General features: G+C 41.5%; 1 protein-coding gene across 1 annotated transcript; it reads left to right on the top strand.

Annotated features, from left to right (window-relative positions):
- The first annotated feature begins 2823 nt into the window (after window positions 1-2823).
- On the top strand, window positions 2824-4827 carry LOC138748688 (potassium voltage-gated channel subfamily A member 1-like). Its single transcript, XM_069909295.1, has one exon. It carries the CDS (start codon window positions 2824-2826, stop codon window positions 4414-4416), a length of 1593 nt encoding a protein of 530 aa, XP_069765396.1. The 3' UTR covers window positions 4417-4827.
- Window positions 4828-14813: the final 9986 nt, after the last annotated feature.

The following is a 14813-nucleotide window of genomic DNA, read 5'->3' on the forward strand; positions in this document are numbered from 1 at the left end:
TCCAGTAATTTGTAGCTGGTGTTCTTGTTGCACCGAGCCACACAATCATCGGTGCGAAGAGAGCAGGGGTGCAGTGATGCCGGAGCCCACCGAAGCACCGCTCCGGCACGTCATGGGGCCGCTCTGGGTGGTCTCCCCACCCCTGAGTGCTCTTCTGGACATAGAAGGAACCCGTTTCTTCCACGACCGGTTGTCCTCCATCCTCATCCTACCGTTCATTCTTAATTATACAACATGCCGGTCACCAGGGCCAGGTCTCGCGAGACCTCCTTGTCGCACTGAAAAAATTAGCACTGCACCCCTGGCGAAGATTCTGCCCTGTGGTGCTCCGGCACTGATGGATATTGTGGTGATGTTCTTACTAGTTCTCATTGATTGTAGTCTTGAGGTGGGGTACTGAAGCCCAAATCTTGGAGATTGCTGATCGGGGAAAGATACAGGATATAACTCATAGGGGAAAGATACAGGATATAACTCATAGGGGAAAGATACAGGATATAACTCATAGGGGAAAGATACAGGATATAACTCATAGGGGAAAGATACAGGATATAACTCATAGGGGAAAGATACAGGATATAACTCATAGGGGAAAGATACAGGATATAACTCATAGGGGAAAGATACAGGATATAACTCATAGGGGAAAGATACAGGGTATAACTCATAGGGGAAAGATACAGGATATAACTCATAGGGGAAAGATACAGGATATAACTCATAGGGGAAAGATACAGGATATAACTCATTGGGGAAAGATACAGGGTATAACTCATAGGGGAAAGATACAGGGTATAACTCATAGGGGAAAGATACAGGGTATAACTCATAGGGGAAAGATACAGGGTATAACTCATAGGGGAAAGATACAGGATATAACTCATAGGGGAAAGATACAGGATATAACTCATTGGGGAAAGATACAGGGTATAACTCATAGGGGAAAGATACAGGATATAACTCATAGGGGAAAGATACAGGATATAACTCATAGGGGAAAGATACAGGATATAACTCATAGGGGAAAGATACAGGGTATAACTCATAGGGGAAAGATACAGGATATAACTCATAGGGGAAAGATACAGGATATAACTCATAGGGGAAAGATACAGGATATAACTCATTGGGGAAAGATACAGGGTATAACTCATAGGGGAAAGATACAGGGTATAACTCATAGGGGAAAGATACAGGGTATAACTCATAGGGGAAAGATACAGGGTATAACTCATAGGGGAAAGATACAGGATATAACTCATAGGGGAAAGATACAGGATATAACTCATTGGGGAAAGATACAGGGTATAACTCATAGGGGAAAGATACAGGATATAACTCATAGGGGAAAGATACAGGATATAACTCATAGGGGAAAGATACAGGATATAACTCATAGGGGAAAGATACAGGGTATAACTCATAGGGGAAAGATACAGGGTATAACTCATAGGGGAAAGATACAGGATATAACTCATAGGGGAAAGATACAGGATATAACTCATAGGGGAAAGATACAGGATATAACTCATTGGGGAAAGATACAGGGTATAACTCATAGGGGAAAGATACAGGGTATAACTCATAGGGGAAAGATACAGGGTATAACTCATAGGGGAAAGATACAGGGTATAACTCATAGGGGAAAGATACAGGATATAACTCATTGGGGAAAGATACAGGGTATAACTCATAGGGGAAAGATACAGGATATAACTCATAGGGGAAAGATACAGGATATAACTCATAGGGGAAAGATACAGGATATAACTCATAGGGGAAAGATACAGGGTATAACTCATAGGGGAAAGATACAGGATATAACTCATAGGGGAAAGATACAGGATATAACTCATAGGGGAAAGATACAGGATATAACTCATAGGGGAAAGATACAGGATATAACTCATAGGGGAAAGATACAGGATATAACTCATTGGGGAAAGATACAGGGTATAACTCATAGGGGAAAGATACAGGGTATAACTCATAGGGGAAATATACAGGGTATAACTCATAGGGGAAAGATACAGGGTATAACTCATAGGGGAAATATACAGTATATAACTCATAGGGGAAAGATACAGGATATAACTCATTGGGGAAAGATACAGGGTATAACTCATAGGGGAAAGATACAGGATATAACTCATAGGGGAAAGATACAGGATATAACTCATAGGGGAAAGATACAGGATATAACTCATAGGGGAAAGATACAGGGTATAACTCATAGGGGAAAGATACAGGATATAACTCATAGGGGAAAGATACAGGATATAACTCATAGGGGAAAGATACAGGATATAACTCATTGGGGAAAGATACAGGGTATAACTCATAGGGGAAAGATACAGGGTATAACTCATAGGGGAAAGATACAGGGTATAACTCATAGGGGAAAGATACAGGATATAACTCATAGGGGAAAGATACAGGGTATAACTCATAGGGGAAAGATACAGGATATAACTCATAGGGGAAAGATACAGGGTATAACTAATGTTTAGAGCCTTCCTCAAAGTAAGGGGAGATGGTTATCAGTTCAAGGTGAGGGAAGAGGTTGAGAGGAGGGATATTGTGGGAGCGCTTGAGGAGAGCTCTGGATATAGGCTGAGGCAGGTCTGGAGTGAGAAGTCCCCTCGACCGTTTGCATCAGGACGCTGGGATAGGCAGAGAGTTTTTGTTCATCTGAGCTGGGCGCTGGTTGCCGATTCTCTCCCCCTCTCTCTCCGCCTCTCGGAGCTCCTGCCTCCCACCGGCTGATTCGCTGCCGCGCTCTCAGGTAGGCAGCAGCGCCGTTGAATATTTAATGGAGCGGGCATGGACCTCGTCTTGCTGAGGTTGGAGGACGGCGGGGCCGCCGCGGGCAGCAGGTGTGCGAGCCGCAGCATCCCGTGGGCGCGCCGGGAGAGGGAGGGCGCCGAGCCCGAGCCGCCCCGAGCCGCCGCCAGCACCGCTGCGGCGGCGGCGGCGTCGGGCAGCATGAACGAGCTGGCAGGCGCGGGGCGAGCGGCGGAGGACGGCGGGCGTCAGCTGCTGGACAGCGGGCGCTCGGAGCGGGTGGTGATCAACATCGCCGGCCTGAGGTACGAGACGCAGCTGGGCACCCTGAGCCAGTTCCCGGACAGCTTGCTGGGCGACCCCGACAAGCGGGGGCGTTACTTCGACCCCCTCAAGAACGAGTACTTCTTCGACCGCAACCGCCCCTGCTTCGACGGCATCCTCTACTTCTACCAGTCGGGCGGCAGGATCCGCCGACCCGTCAACGTCTCCATCGACATGTTCGCCGACGAGATCCGCTTCTACAAGCTGGGGCCCGAGGCCATGGAGCGCTTCAGGGAGGACGAGGGCTTCATCAAGGAGAAGGAGAAGCCATTGCCCGAGCACGAGTTCCAGAAGCAACTTTGGCTGCTCTTTGAGTACCCCGAGAGTTCCAGCCCGGCCCGGGGCATCGCCATCGTCTCGGTGCTGGTCATCGTCGTCTCCATCATCATTTTCTGCCTGGAGACCCTGCCCGAGTTCCGCGACGACCGCGACGGCGGTTACAACCGGACGGCCAACGGCACCCAGGGCCAGCGGAGAGACGGCCTGAGCGACCCCTTCTTCCTCGTCGAGACCACCTGCGTGGTCTGGTTCTCCCTGGAGCTTCTGGTGCGCTTCTTCGCCTGCCCCAGCAAGTCGGATTTCGCCAGGGACATCATGAACATCATAGACGTGGTGGCCATCTTCCCCTACTTCATCACACTTTGCACCGAGGTGGCAGAGCAACAGTCCAATGGGCAGCAAGCCATGTCCTTGGCCATTCTCAGGGTCATCCGCCTGGTGCGGGTCTTCCGCATCTTCAAGCTCTCCAGGCACTCCAAAGGGCTCCAGATCTTGGGGCAGACCCTCAAGGCCAGCATGAGGGAGCTGGGCCTGCTCATCTTCTTCCTCTTCATTGGGGTCATCCTCTTCTCCAGCGCGGTTTATTTTGCCGAGGCGGATGACCCCAGGTCTCATTTCTCCAGCATCCCAGATGCGTTCTGGTGGGCGGTGGTCACCATGACCACGGTTGGCTATGGCGACATGAAGCCCGTCACCATGGCAGGCAAGATCGTGGGCTCCCTGTGTGCCATTGCCGGGGTCCTGACCATCGCCTTGCCCGTACCTGTCATCGTGTCCAACTTCAATTACTTCTACCACCGCGAGACCGACAATGAAGAGCAAGCTCAGTATCTTAATGACGCCAATGACATTCAGAGCAGCGTCTCGGACGATCTGAGAAAGAGCAGAAACTCCATTGGCAACCATTTGGAGAACAGTGATGGGATGACCAATGGCCCAGGGACACACTGCAAAGCCAACAGCATGCCAGACGTCAGGAAGACCCTGTATGCACTTTGTGTGGATCCAAACACTGAAACAGACTTGTAGTCAGCAACGAAAGTGTTTGAACTCTACAGATTAGATTTCTCTGTAGAAGGACACAATCTGAAATAAAGACAGATCATCTGTACAAATGATGAAGTTGGGTAGGGAAAAAAAAACTAATTTTCTATATCATGGTTGTAAAAGAAATTTCCAAAAAGATTGGGTGATGCATTGGCACAATATTTTAAATTTGAAGCAAAAGGTTGATGGCCATCCATTTTCTCCAGGAGTTCATCAATATTTGCATGAGTTGAACAGTTCTATGTTGCATTTGTTGTGCCTTCAAGTGATAGAAAGCCAATGTAGTTTACAAATTCCACAAGGTTCTTTTCAATGTTATTTTTGGAGGCAAGTGTATGAAGTAGCGCAGCTTAATTTTGCCGTGAAGACAAAAAAAATTGTGAAGTTTTTCAACTTGTGTTTTCTGCTTTAATTCTTCAAAGTATTTAGAAAATGCAGCAGGTAAATGGGGAGGTTGAAGATGATGAAATGTGAATGACATAAAAGTAGCAAAGAAGTTTTGCAATACTTACGTTCTCGCAGATGGAACGGAGCAGGGAAAAATCTGTTCAAAATTCTTTGGTAAATGAAGACATATGGGGTGCAGATTGGGACAATGCAATGGCTTATCCATCAATTACGTTATATATTTTTAATGCCTTATGAAACAGCATAAAATATTCATACATTAAATATTAGACAATATACAATATTTAGATAATTAGAACATTTTGTATTTCACAAAATCCAGGGGCATAGTCTTTTTCCCAATATAGAGTCGGAAACCAGAAGGAAGGAGTTAATGGCGACCTAAATATATAGAATGAGCTGCCAGAGCAAATGTTTGTAGCGGCTCCAGTTGCAATGTTTAAGCGACGTATGGACAGGTATACAAGGTTTGGATGGATTTGGGCCAAATACAGGAAACGGGGATTAGCTCAGGTAGACACCGTGGTCACTATGTACCAGTTTCACCAAAGGGCCAGTTTCTGTGCTGCATAACTCTTGGAGTCTGACTCTCTTTGCTTGAGTATTGGAGACCAAGATCACCAACTCTAGCTTTTTGTGCAGAATATTCACAATTAGCCAAGCATGAGTCTGTATTTTTTCCCCCAATTAGTGTATTGAACACTTTAAATTCAATCGAAGATGTCCCTTGAACACTGTACAAAGACCTAAATGAATGCACAATTACACATTATCGCTGCAAGTCTGCTTTATTATCCTGATCAGTAAATCTGAAAACTGTTTGGTCAAAACAAATGAAGATTGGGATTAAGTACCAGAATTTGATTGACTAACAGTCAATATAATAGCAGTTAACACTAGAGACATTAATAAAGCAAAACATGACCATTATTTCTTTGAACTGGAAGCATCTGTTAGATGATCACAGCAAATCATTCTGGATTGCTATTTCCTAAGACTTATTTACCTATTGAAAATCCAATGAGGAAGTTGACTTTCGGACACCATTGTAAAAGAGGGACGACAGACTTTCCCAAATTTGTATCCATTGTGATGGGAACAATAACCAGAGTCTGATCTGATAACAAGAACATCTGTATCTTCACATGAACATAACATTAGAGTTGCATGAGTGATTCACAGCTCCGAGTGAAGGATTAAAGGTTAGTCTTTCAACATTTTTTGCTAAAGAATATGCCTTGCTTTAGGCAACTAAACAGATAACTTAATCCAATGACTAGTAGGGCCGAACTGGCCTGTTCTGTGCTGTAAGTGGTTATATGGTTATACGGAATTGTGTTTCAGAGATCATCCTATTAGTGAACAGTCTTGTTGAGATATAATACACTGTAAAGCGCACATGTCAAACTCAGGCCCGTGGGCCAAATTTGGGCCGCAAGATCATATCAAATATGTATTAGAGCTGGCCCGCTGGCCGCCGCGCCAAATCCCAGAATGCTTTGCAAATGCATTGGCGCCGGCCCGTCAGCCCGCTAATCGCCCCCACCTCCTCTCTTTACTTTCATTACCATCTGCGACCTGTCGCCCAACTCACATGTAATAAACCCCTTACGAAAAATGGCCAAACGAAAGACAGAAAACAGGACCTTTCAAGACAGGTGGGAGGCAAACTCTGACCCCAGAGTTTGATGAACTTGCATCTAAGAAGAGATGCCAAGTATCTGGTTTAGACCCAGGTGCATCAGAGTAAATCACAGTGTAGCAAGCTAAGCTTGGATTAATACTTTCTTTGGTTAACTTTGGATTGTTCATAGTTGAAAGATTGAATTTTCATTGAAGCAAGTTGTTATTTTTTTGACTTGTTAGCTTGTGAAAAAAAATACATTTAAAAGGAGCTTAAAGGCTATAGAGAAATATTATTTATTGAATATTTTATTTCTCATTTGTTAATGCTTCTTCTGGAAAGAGTTTAACCAAAACTATTATTAAACATTTATTTTAATAAGAAAAAGTTTAACATTACATATATTGAAGGAAGAGAAAACATGCAGATGTTGTTGAAAATTTTCAATAAATATTTAGTTTGGCCCACGACTTAGTCCAAGTTTTTAATTTTGGCCCTCTGTGAATCTGAGTTTGACACCCCTGCTGTAATGTTAAATCCTTTCTAAAATGGTATGCTATTTACATCCATGACTTGTTGCTTAATCTTACATTCTAATGCAACTGTATGCATGATATTTAATGTGCAGATAATCACTAGATTTATTATGAGAATCAACAAAGCTATCATGCCAACTTCACTGTGATCTCAATGAAGGAGGTGTTGCTTAACTGAATAACGCTCCTTTGATTGGCAGGTAATGTTCTGTTGACAGTCATTGGGCCTGAAAATGCTCTTTGTTGTTTTCTTATTTCGATTACACTGAGTTAATAGCTATAATTTTGACATATATACGTATAAACATAGAAAATAGGTGAAGGAATAGGCCATTTGGCCCTTCAAGCTGATCATTTGGCCCTTCAAGCTGATCATTTGGCCCTTCAAGCTGATCATTTGGCCCTTCAAGCTGATCATTTGGCCCTTCAAGCTGATCATTTGGCCCTTCAAGCTGATCATTTGGCCCTTCAAGCTGATCATTTGGCCCTTCAAGCTGATCATTTGGCCCTTCAAGCTGATCATTTGGCCCTTCAAGCTGATCATTTGGCCCTTCAAGCTGATCATTTGGCCCTTCAAGCTGATCATTTGGCCCTTCAAGCTGATCATTTGGCCCTTCAAGCTGATCATTTGGCCCTTCAAGCTGATCATCAGTACCCGGTTCCTGCCTTCTCCCCATATCCCCTAATCCCACAAGGGCCAAATCTAACCTACACTTAAATATTGACAGGGAACCGGCCTCATCTACTTCCTGTGGCAAAGAATTCCACACATTTACCACTCTCTGAGAGAAGGAATTTTTCTTCATCTCAGTCCTAAAAAACTTCCCCCTTATCCTTAAACTATGGCCCCTGGTTCTGGTTTTTCCCAGCATTGGAAACAACCTTCCTACATCTAGTCTGACCAAACCCTTAAGAATTTTATAAGTTTCCGTAAGATCCCCCTCAATCTTCCAAATTCATGATGTCTTTGAATTTGATATTTACCTTTAAAATTTTCTGTAGCTTTCTGAACAAATTTTGCTAAATAATGATACTGCTGATTAATATTAAAATAAAGTTTATAAATTCATTAAAAAATTCTGTAAATTCATTTCTACAATTATGGATTTTAGATTTTTAGATTAATGCACTACCACTTTTAACTTAGTTTTTTTAAAATCAAATTTTAGAACATTGACAATTTGAATTGAAAGTTACCCACATTCAAAGCACCTCCGTTCTTCAGTTTCTTAATTTTGTAAATGTAAATTCTTGGTTCATAATTTATGATTTTCTCCAGATTTCACTAACTTCTACACCATGTGCTTCTAAATTCCATTTGGTTTGCACAAAAAAAATGGATAAAATTATTTTATTTATAGTTTGTTTCTTGGTGCCTGCCACATTGACCACCACCAGTGGGCTGATAACGCCTCAAACCGTGCATCTTGGCGCCTCACAGTTTGGCGGGCAGCAGCCTCCTTTGAAGAAGACCGCAGAGCCCACCTCACTGACAAAAGGCAAAGGAGGAAAAACCCAACACCCAACCCCAACCCACCAATTTTCCCCTGCAACCGCTGCAACCGTGTCTGCCTGTCCCGCATCGGACTTGTCAGCCACAAACGAGCCTGCAGCTGACGTGGACTTTTTACCCCCTCCATAAATCTTCGTCCGCGAAGCCAAGCCAAAGAAGAAGAAGAAGAAAGTTTGTTTTACTTTTAAAAATATGCACATGTCAACATGCTCAATATTTTACACGAATTCAGATTGATTAAAAGTTACTTTGATTCTGATATGAATGTAACAATCACAGCAGGATTTTTTTTTCGATCACCGCACAGATTGAAATTTAAACAAAGTGCTAACAATTTTGATGGGAACATTAATCAGAAGAAAGCTTGTGCTTCCATTGCAAAGTTGTAAATGCATTTTGATTCAAAATCCCTATTCTTAATTAGTTTGGATTGTTGTTTGTATTTATATGTTATGTCTTAGCATATTTAAGAATTGTACTCTTCATTTAATGATGCACAGAATTTATCTGTATTTTATTATTCGTAAACATGTTTAAAATACTTTTGGACAATGTATTAATTAATACATTTATATACTGTAAACAATGGTTGTGTTTTATCACTCTAAATTAAATTTTAATTTATAGCAAAAGTATATGTATCAATGCAGCATATACCTTCAAACTATTTATTAACGCAGATCCTGTGCAGATCAAGTGTCTGGATGATGTAATGCATTATCTTTGAAGTGATAATCCATCTCAGAGCTCTTTGTTGATTGGCTACAAGGAATGTCAGGAGTTTGAACTTTGTTAATGGGCCTCCTAATGATTTACTGTAGTTAGTCATGAAGGGTATATGTATGGACAGCCTGAAATATACACAATCAAACCTCTTCTTATTAAAGTGAACAGTAACAATAACAAACAGGCCTTATCCCTAAACTGTGTTTTCCCAATTCATCCTGAAAAATGGGAGTTTACTGCAGAAAGCAGACTATATCTGTCAGTAAATTGCCATTGGCTCTGCTGTGGTTGGAGGAATAAACAGCGTGCAAGGAAAGTACCTGAATAACAGAAAACGTATTGAGATATGTTCATGAAATAGGCAAAACAAGCCATTATATTGGTAACCATTAGAATTCTTGATAAAACTCTCGAATGTATAAATTAGAAAATGTGTTCAATTTTTCCAGCAATGAAAGCTTTTGAGAGTCAATGGATCCAAAATATTTCACAAGATTAGCAAGGGGAATGCCATAATTTCACAGCAAATGGTCTGTTACTTATTACACCTACCAAATTAATATCCAGTAGTAACGTTGGAGGGTTGTTCATAGTAAATTGTGCAATTCATTTTTTTAAAACTTGCTTTTGGTTGGTACTTTGGCATAAGTTTGACAATATTAAAAAATGTGGTTGATATTGTACTTTGTTGCTGCCAAGATTAAAATGTTACAATAGAAACAAAGTCAAATTACTGTTAAGTAAGTATTTGATAAAATATGCAGTATTGGGAAAGATCAGAGTATCTGATGTCTGAAGTCAATATTTCATATCTTTGAATCTTGTGTTATTTGGTAAAGCATCGAGAGTTTTTAAAGATTCTGAGTTCTTTGTTGACTGAGGTATTTTCTGTTAGTAGGCAATGTTTTCTCTATTTTTTAAAGGTTTATTAAAAAATGTACAGGAGAGAGAAATTCTGTGGAGGTTATGTAGCACTGTTTTCAGGTGATAGAATGTATCATTGAATTATCGAAGTTATATCTCTGTGTGGCCAGAAAGCAATTGCTAAATGAAACCATTTGTATATTAGCATTATGTGTGTAGTAGTCCCACATTACTGAACCAAGGAGAGCAAAGTAGAAACCCCACACACATGTCAAAATTAGAGTATGGTTGCAGATTAAAAATCTCAAATTTTTGGACGAGAATTGTTCAAATGAATGATGCTGAGAGAAACGGGATAGGCTGCAGATGCTGTGATTGAGGTAAACAATATCTACAGGAGACAAAGATATAATCACTGACATTTTGGGCTTGAGCCCTTCAAGGGGGGGGGGGGGAATAAAATCAGAAAAGCAGGATATATCAGAAAGTCTCAGAATTCAAACAATGGGGGAGAAATCCAGACTAACAAAAGATGTTAATTGGATATGATAAGGGACTAGGTGAGAAATTATCATGTCTGTGCAAAGAGGGTGGGGGGGGGGGAGGGGGAAGAAAAGGGTGGAGGCGCAGTTTTAACAAAAGCCAGAGAAGTACATATTAATGCCATCTGGTTGGAGGGTGCCCAGTCGGAAGATGAGGTGTTCTTCCTTCAGTATTCGAGACCATGGACAGACATGTTCGCAAGGAAACGGATGGAGAATTGAAAAGGGTGGCCACTGGGAGATCCATGCCATTGTGGCAGACAGAGAGAAAATGAATGATGCTACCGCTAACAGTTCTCTAGCCACTGATTCTTAGTCCCTTCCAAGCTATTGTCTGAAGTAGAATCAGGCTATTTGCAAGAGGAGACATGATGGTGGAATCTGGCGCAGACATTCTTTGCAACTTTAGTGTCATCTATGGAACTCATTTGAGAATTCAGACATGTATTTGTATGACTGCCTGTTTTTGTCTTTAATATATGCCAGACTCCAACCTGCTTTCGATCATGTACAGTCAAGTCCTTGTCCATACGTTACCTCCAGATATGACTATTCCACTGTGTACCTGGCTGGCTTCAAGTGTTCTACTGCATATAATCTTGGACATCGAACACCTTACAGTTTTAAAAATCCTCGTCTTTACTTTAAAGTCCTTTAATAACTTCCACCCTTCATATTCCTCAACATTCTACAGTCTTCCAGGATAGCTATGCCCTACGATTCAAATCTCTTGCACATTCCAAATTTTAATTGCTCCATTAATTGCAGTTATGCCTTTACCTGGCAAAGATGGTAACACTGGAATTATCTCCCTAAACTCTTGTTCTCATTCTTCAAACTTTCCATCTTTGACCAAGCTTCTGGTGATCTGATCTAAAGCATTTCTTTTTGACTTGTCAAATTTTGTTTGTTAATGTTCTTGTGATGGCTTTCTACCTAAAAGTAATCCACAGAAATTCTGCTTTTGTTGATATCACTAAAATGCTGTCTCCAAAAGGCAAACAAAATGTCATGTAGTTGAAGCCGATGTATCTGGATGCTATCTGACCTGCTCAGTTCTCTAGCATTTTCCTGTTTTTAACTGCAATCACAGTGTCTGCAGACTTCCGCGTTTCATTTTGTATTATCCCTGATTGAGTTCAATTCATCTAAATTTTATGTCACACTGTGTTCTTTATTTGATGCTTTAAATTTATGAACACTTGTGAAAGCTGGATTAAGTGATGTGAATATGATATACGTATATGTGAGCTGTTCAAAATATGAAGAGAACTTTCAGTATACAAATAAAATCTGAATACTCTTGAAATGCACAGACAAGTCTCAGAAGGAGAATAATATTATATTTATATAATAGGTCACAATTATATTTCAGGTCAGATCCTGCAAGAGAACTCAATTTGTTTCTGGCATTTTCAATTTATTTCAGATTTCCAACAGAATAAATATCCTCACCTAAATAAAGTCCATTTACAAAAACTTAAAAAGAATGGAGGTTTAGCCTCACCAAACTTTAGGTTTTATTATTGGGCAGTCAGTATGTGAAACCTCTTGTTTTGGTTATGTTACAATAACCGTGAAGGGTGTCCAATATGGATATATCTGGAATCTAATTCTTTTACCTATCTCGGCTGCACCATTTCATCAGATGCAAGGATCGACAATGAGATAGACAACAGACTCGCCAAGGCAAATAGCGCCTTTGGAAGACTACACAAAAGAGTCTGGAAAAACAACCAACTGAAAAACCTCACAAAGATAAGCGTATACAGAGCCGTTGTCATACCCACACTCCTGTTCGGCTCCGAATCATGGGTCCTCTACCGGCACCACCTACGGCTCCTAGAACGCTTCCACCAGCGTTGTCTCCGCTCCATCCTCAACATCCATTGGAGCGCTCACACCCCTAACGTCGAGGTACTCGAGATGGCAGAGGTCGACAGCATCGAGTCCACGCTGCTGAAGATCCAGCTGCGCTGGATGGGTCACATCTCCAGAATGGAGGACCATCGCCTTCCCAAGATCGTATTATATGGTGAGCTCTCCACTGGCCACCGAGACAGAGGTGCACCAAAGAAAAGGTACAAGGACTGCCTAAAGAAATCTCTTGGTGCCTGCCACATTGACCACCGCCAGTGGGCTGATAACGCCTCAAACCGTGCATCTTGGCGCCTCACAGTTTGGCGGGCCGCAGCCTCCTTTGAAGAAGACCACAGAGCCCACCTCACTGACAAAAGGCAAAGGAGGAAAAACCCAACACCCAACCCCAACCAACCAATTTTCCCTTGCAACCGCTGCAATCGTGTCTGCCTGTCCCGCATCGGACTGGTCAGCCACAAACGAGCCTGCAGCTGACGTGGACTTTTTACCCCCTCCATAAATCTTCGTCCGCGAAGCCAAGCCAAAGAAAGAAAAGAAAGAATTCTTTTACACAATTTTCTCTCATTTCTCCTCTTGGATCCTCACTTCCTATATTTCTAAATAAATCCAGTGGTTAAACATACTTTGAGGATCAGAATCAGAATTTATTTTCATGAACAAGTCATGAAATTCGATGTTTTGCCATAGCATCATAGTGTAAACATTCATATTATAACCATCTTAAAACATTACTATAAAAATAAAAGTGCACAAAAAGTAAGGCAGGGTCTTTGGTTCATTGATTATTCAGGAATCTGATGGCAGCGGGGAGGAAGCTGTCCTCATGCCGTTGAGTGCTCGTCTTTAGGCTCCTGTACCTTTTTCCCCAATGGTAGTCGAGTGAAGAGGGCCTGGCCTGGGTAGTGGGGGTCTTTGAGGATAGAGGCTGCTTTTTTAAGACACTGCCTGCATGCAGATGTACTCGATGGAGTGAAGTCTGGTGCCTGTGATGTTGCAGGATGAGCTAAAACCCTCTAGAGTTTATTCTTGTTCTGAGAGTCGCCACCTCCACACCAGGCAGAGATGCAACCAGCTAGAATGCTCTCCACGGTACACCTATAGAAGTTTACAAGAGTCTTCGGTGACATACCAAATCTCCTCAGACAGTTCACCAAGTATTGCGGCTGGCGGACCTTCCTTGTGATTGCATCATCATGGAGGCTCCAGAATAGATCCTTGGAGATGTTGACACCCAGGAATTTGAGGTTCTTGACCCTCTCCACTACTGAGTCCTTGATGAGGACTGGGTTGAGTTCCCCTGACTTTCTCCTGAAGTGTACATTATCTCCTTGGCTTTGCTGACATTGAGCGCAATGTTGTTGTTGTTACACCGTTCAACAAGCTGATCTACCTCCCTCTTCCATACTTCCTCAATGCTGTTTGCGATTCTGCTGACAATTTAGAAAACACTTTGGTTTCATGAGATTTTCTCTTTCTAGTCCTTTTTTTTTCTATTTATTTCTTTAAACTTCCTTGATTGATGCAACTTTTAAAGAATGGTATAGATTGGCATAAAATGTTTTAAATATTTATTTGTCGAGGGGAGTCTCGCTTCATTTGAACAACATTCAGTTAAATACTACCAAATTCTCATTTTTTGTTATCTACAGATTAGAGATTTTTTTTTAACAATCTCAATTAAATACATTTCCTAAGAGGACTGATAAGAATTTAATTGAGGTAATTTTTAATTTACTACTTTTCCATAATAGTTCAATATCTAACATTTGTGATATGTTATTGATAATAAGAGAACCTCTCTCAGGTAAAATTACAAAAGCCTGGGAATAGGGCCTACAGCTTTTAATCCCTAAGAAACATAGAATGTAATTTTCAAATTGGTTATTTCCTTTTCTTTATGTGCTACCACTCTCTTATACAGTTTAAAGTAGTCCATAGTTCTTACATGTCCAAAGTCAAATTATCTTTTTAAGTGTATGCATCTCCTCGTTGTGATAAATGTTGCAATGAAGATGCTTTATTATTAATATGTTTTGGACATGCTAGAATCCTGAGTAATATTGGATTATTGTATTTCAAACTTTCCCTGCATTTTTTTTTAAAGTTAATTTTAAATCAAATCCCTTAACTGCTTTATTTGGTATCATTAGAGAGAATGACATAATGTTAACGACATCCAATCTGCATTTATTTTATTTCTCTAATGGCTAATGCACTGTCATCTGTCACTCAGATGGAGGGACGATATCCCACCTGATCATGCTCAATGGTTATGTGGCGCCATG

The sequence above is a fragment of the Narcine bancroftii genome, chromosome 13, assembly GCF_036971445.1.
Source record: "Narcine bancroftii isolate sNarBan1 chromosome 13, sNarBan1.hap1, whole genome shotgun sequence".
Classification (NCBI taxonomy): Eukaryota; Metazoa; Chordata; class Chondrichthyes; order Torpediniformes; family Narcinidae; genus Narcine; species Narcine bancroftii.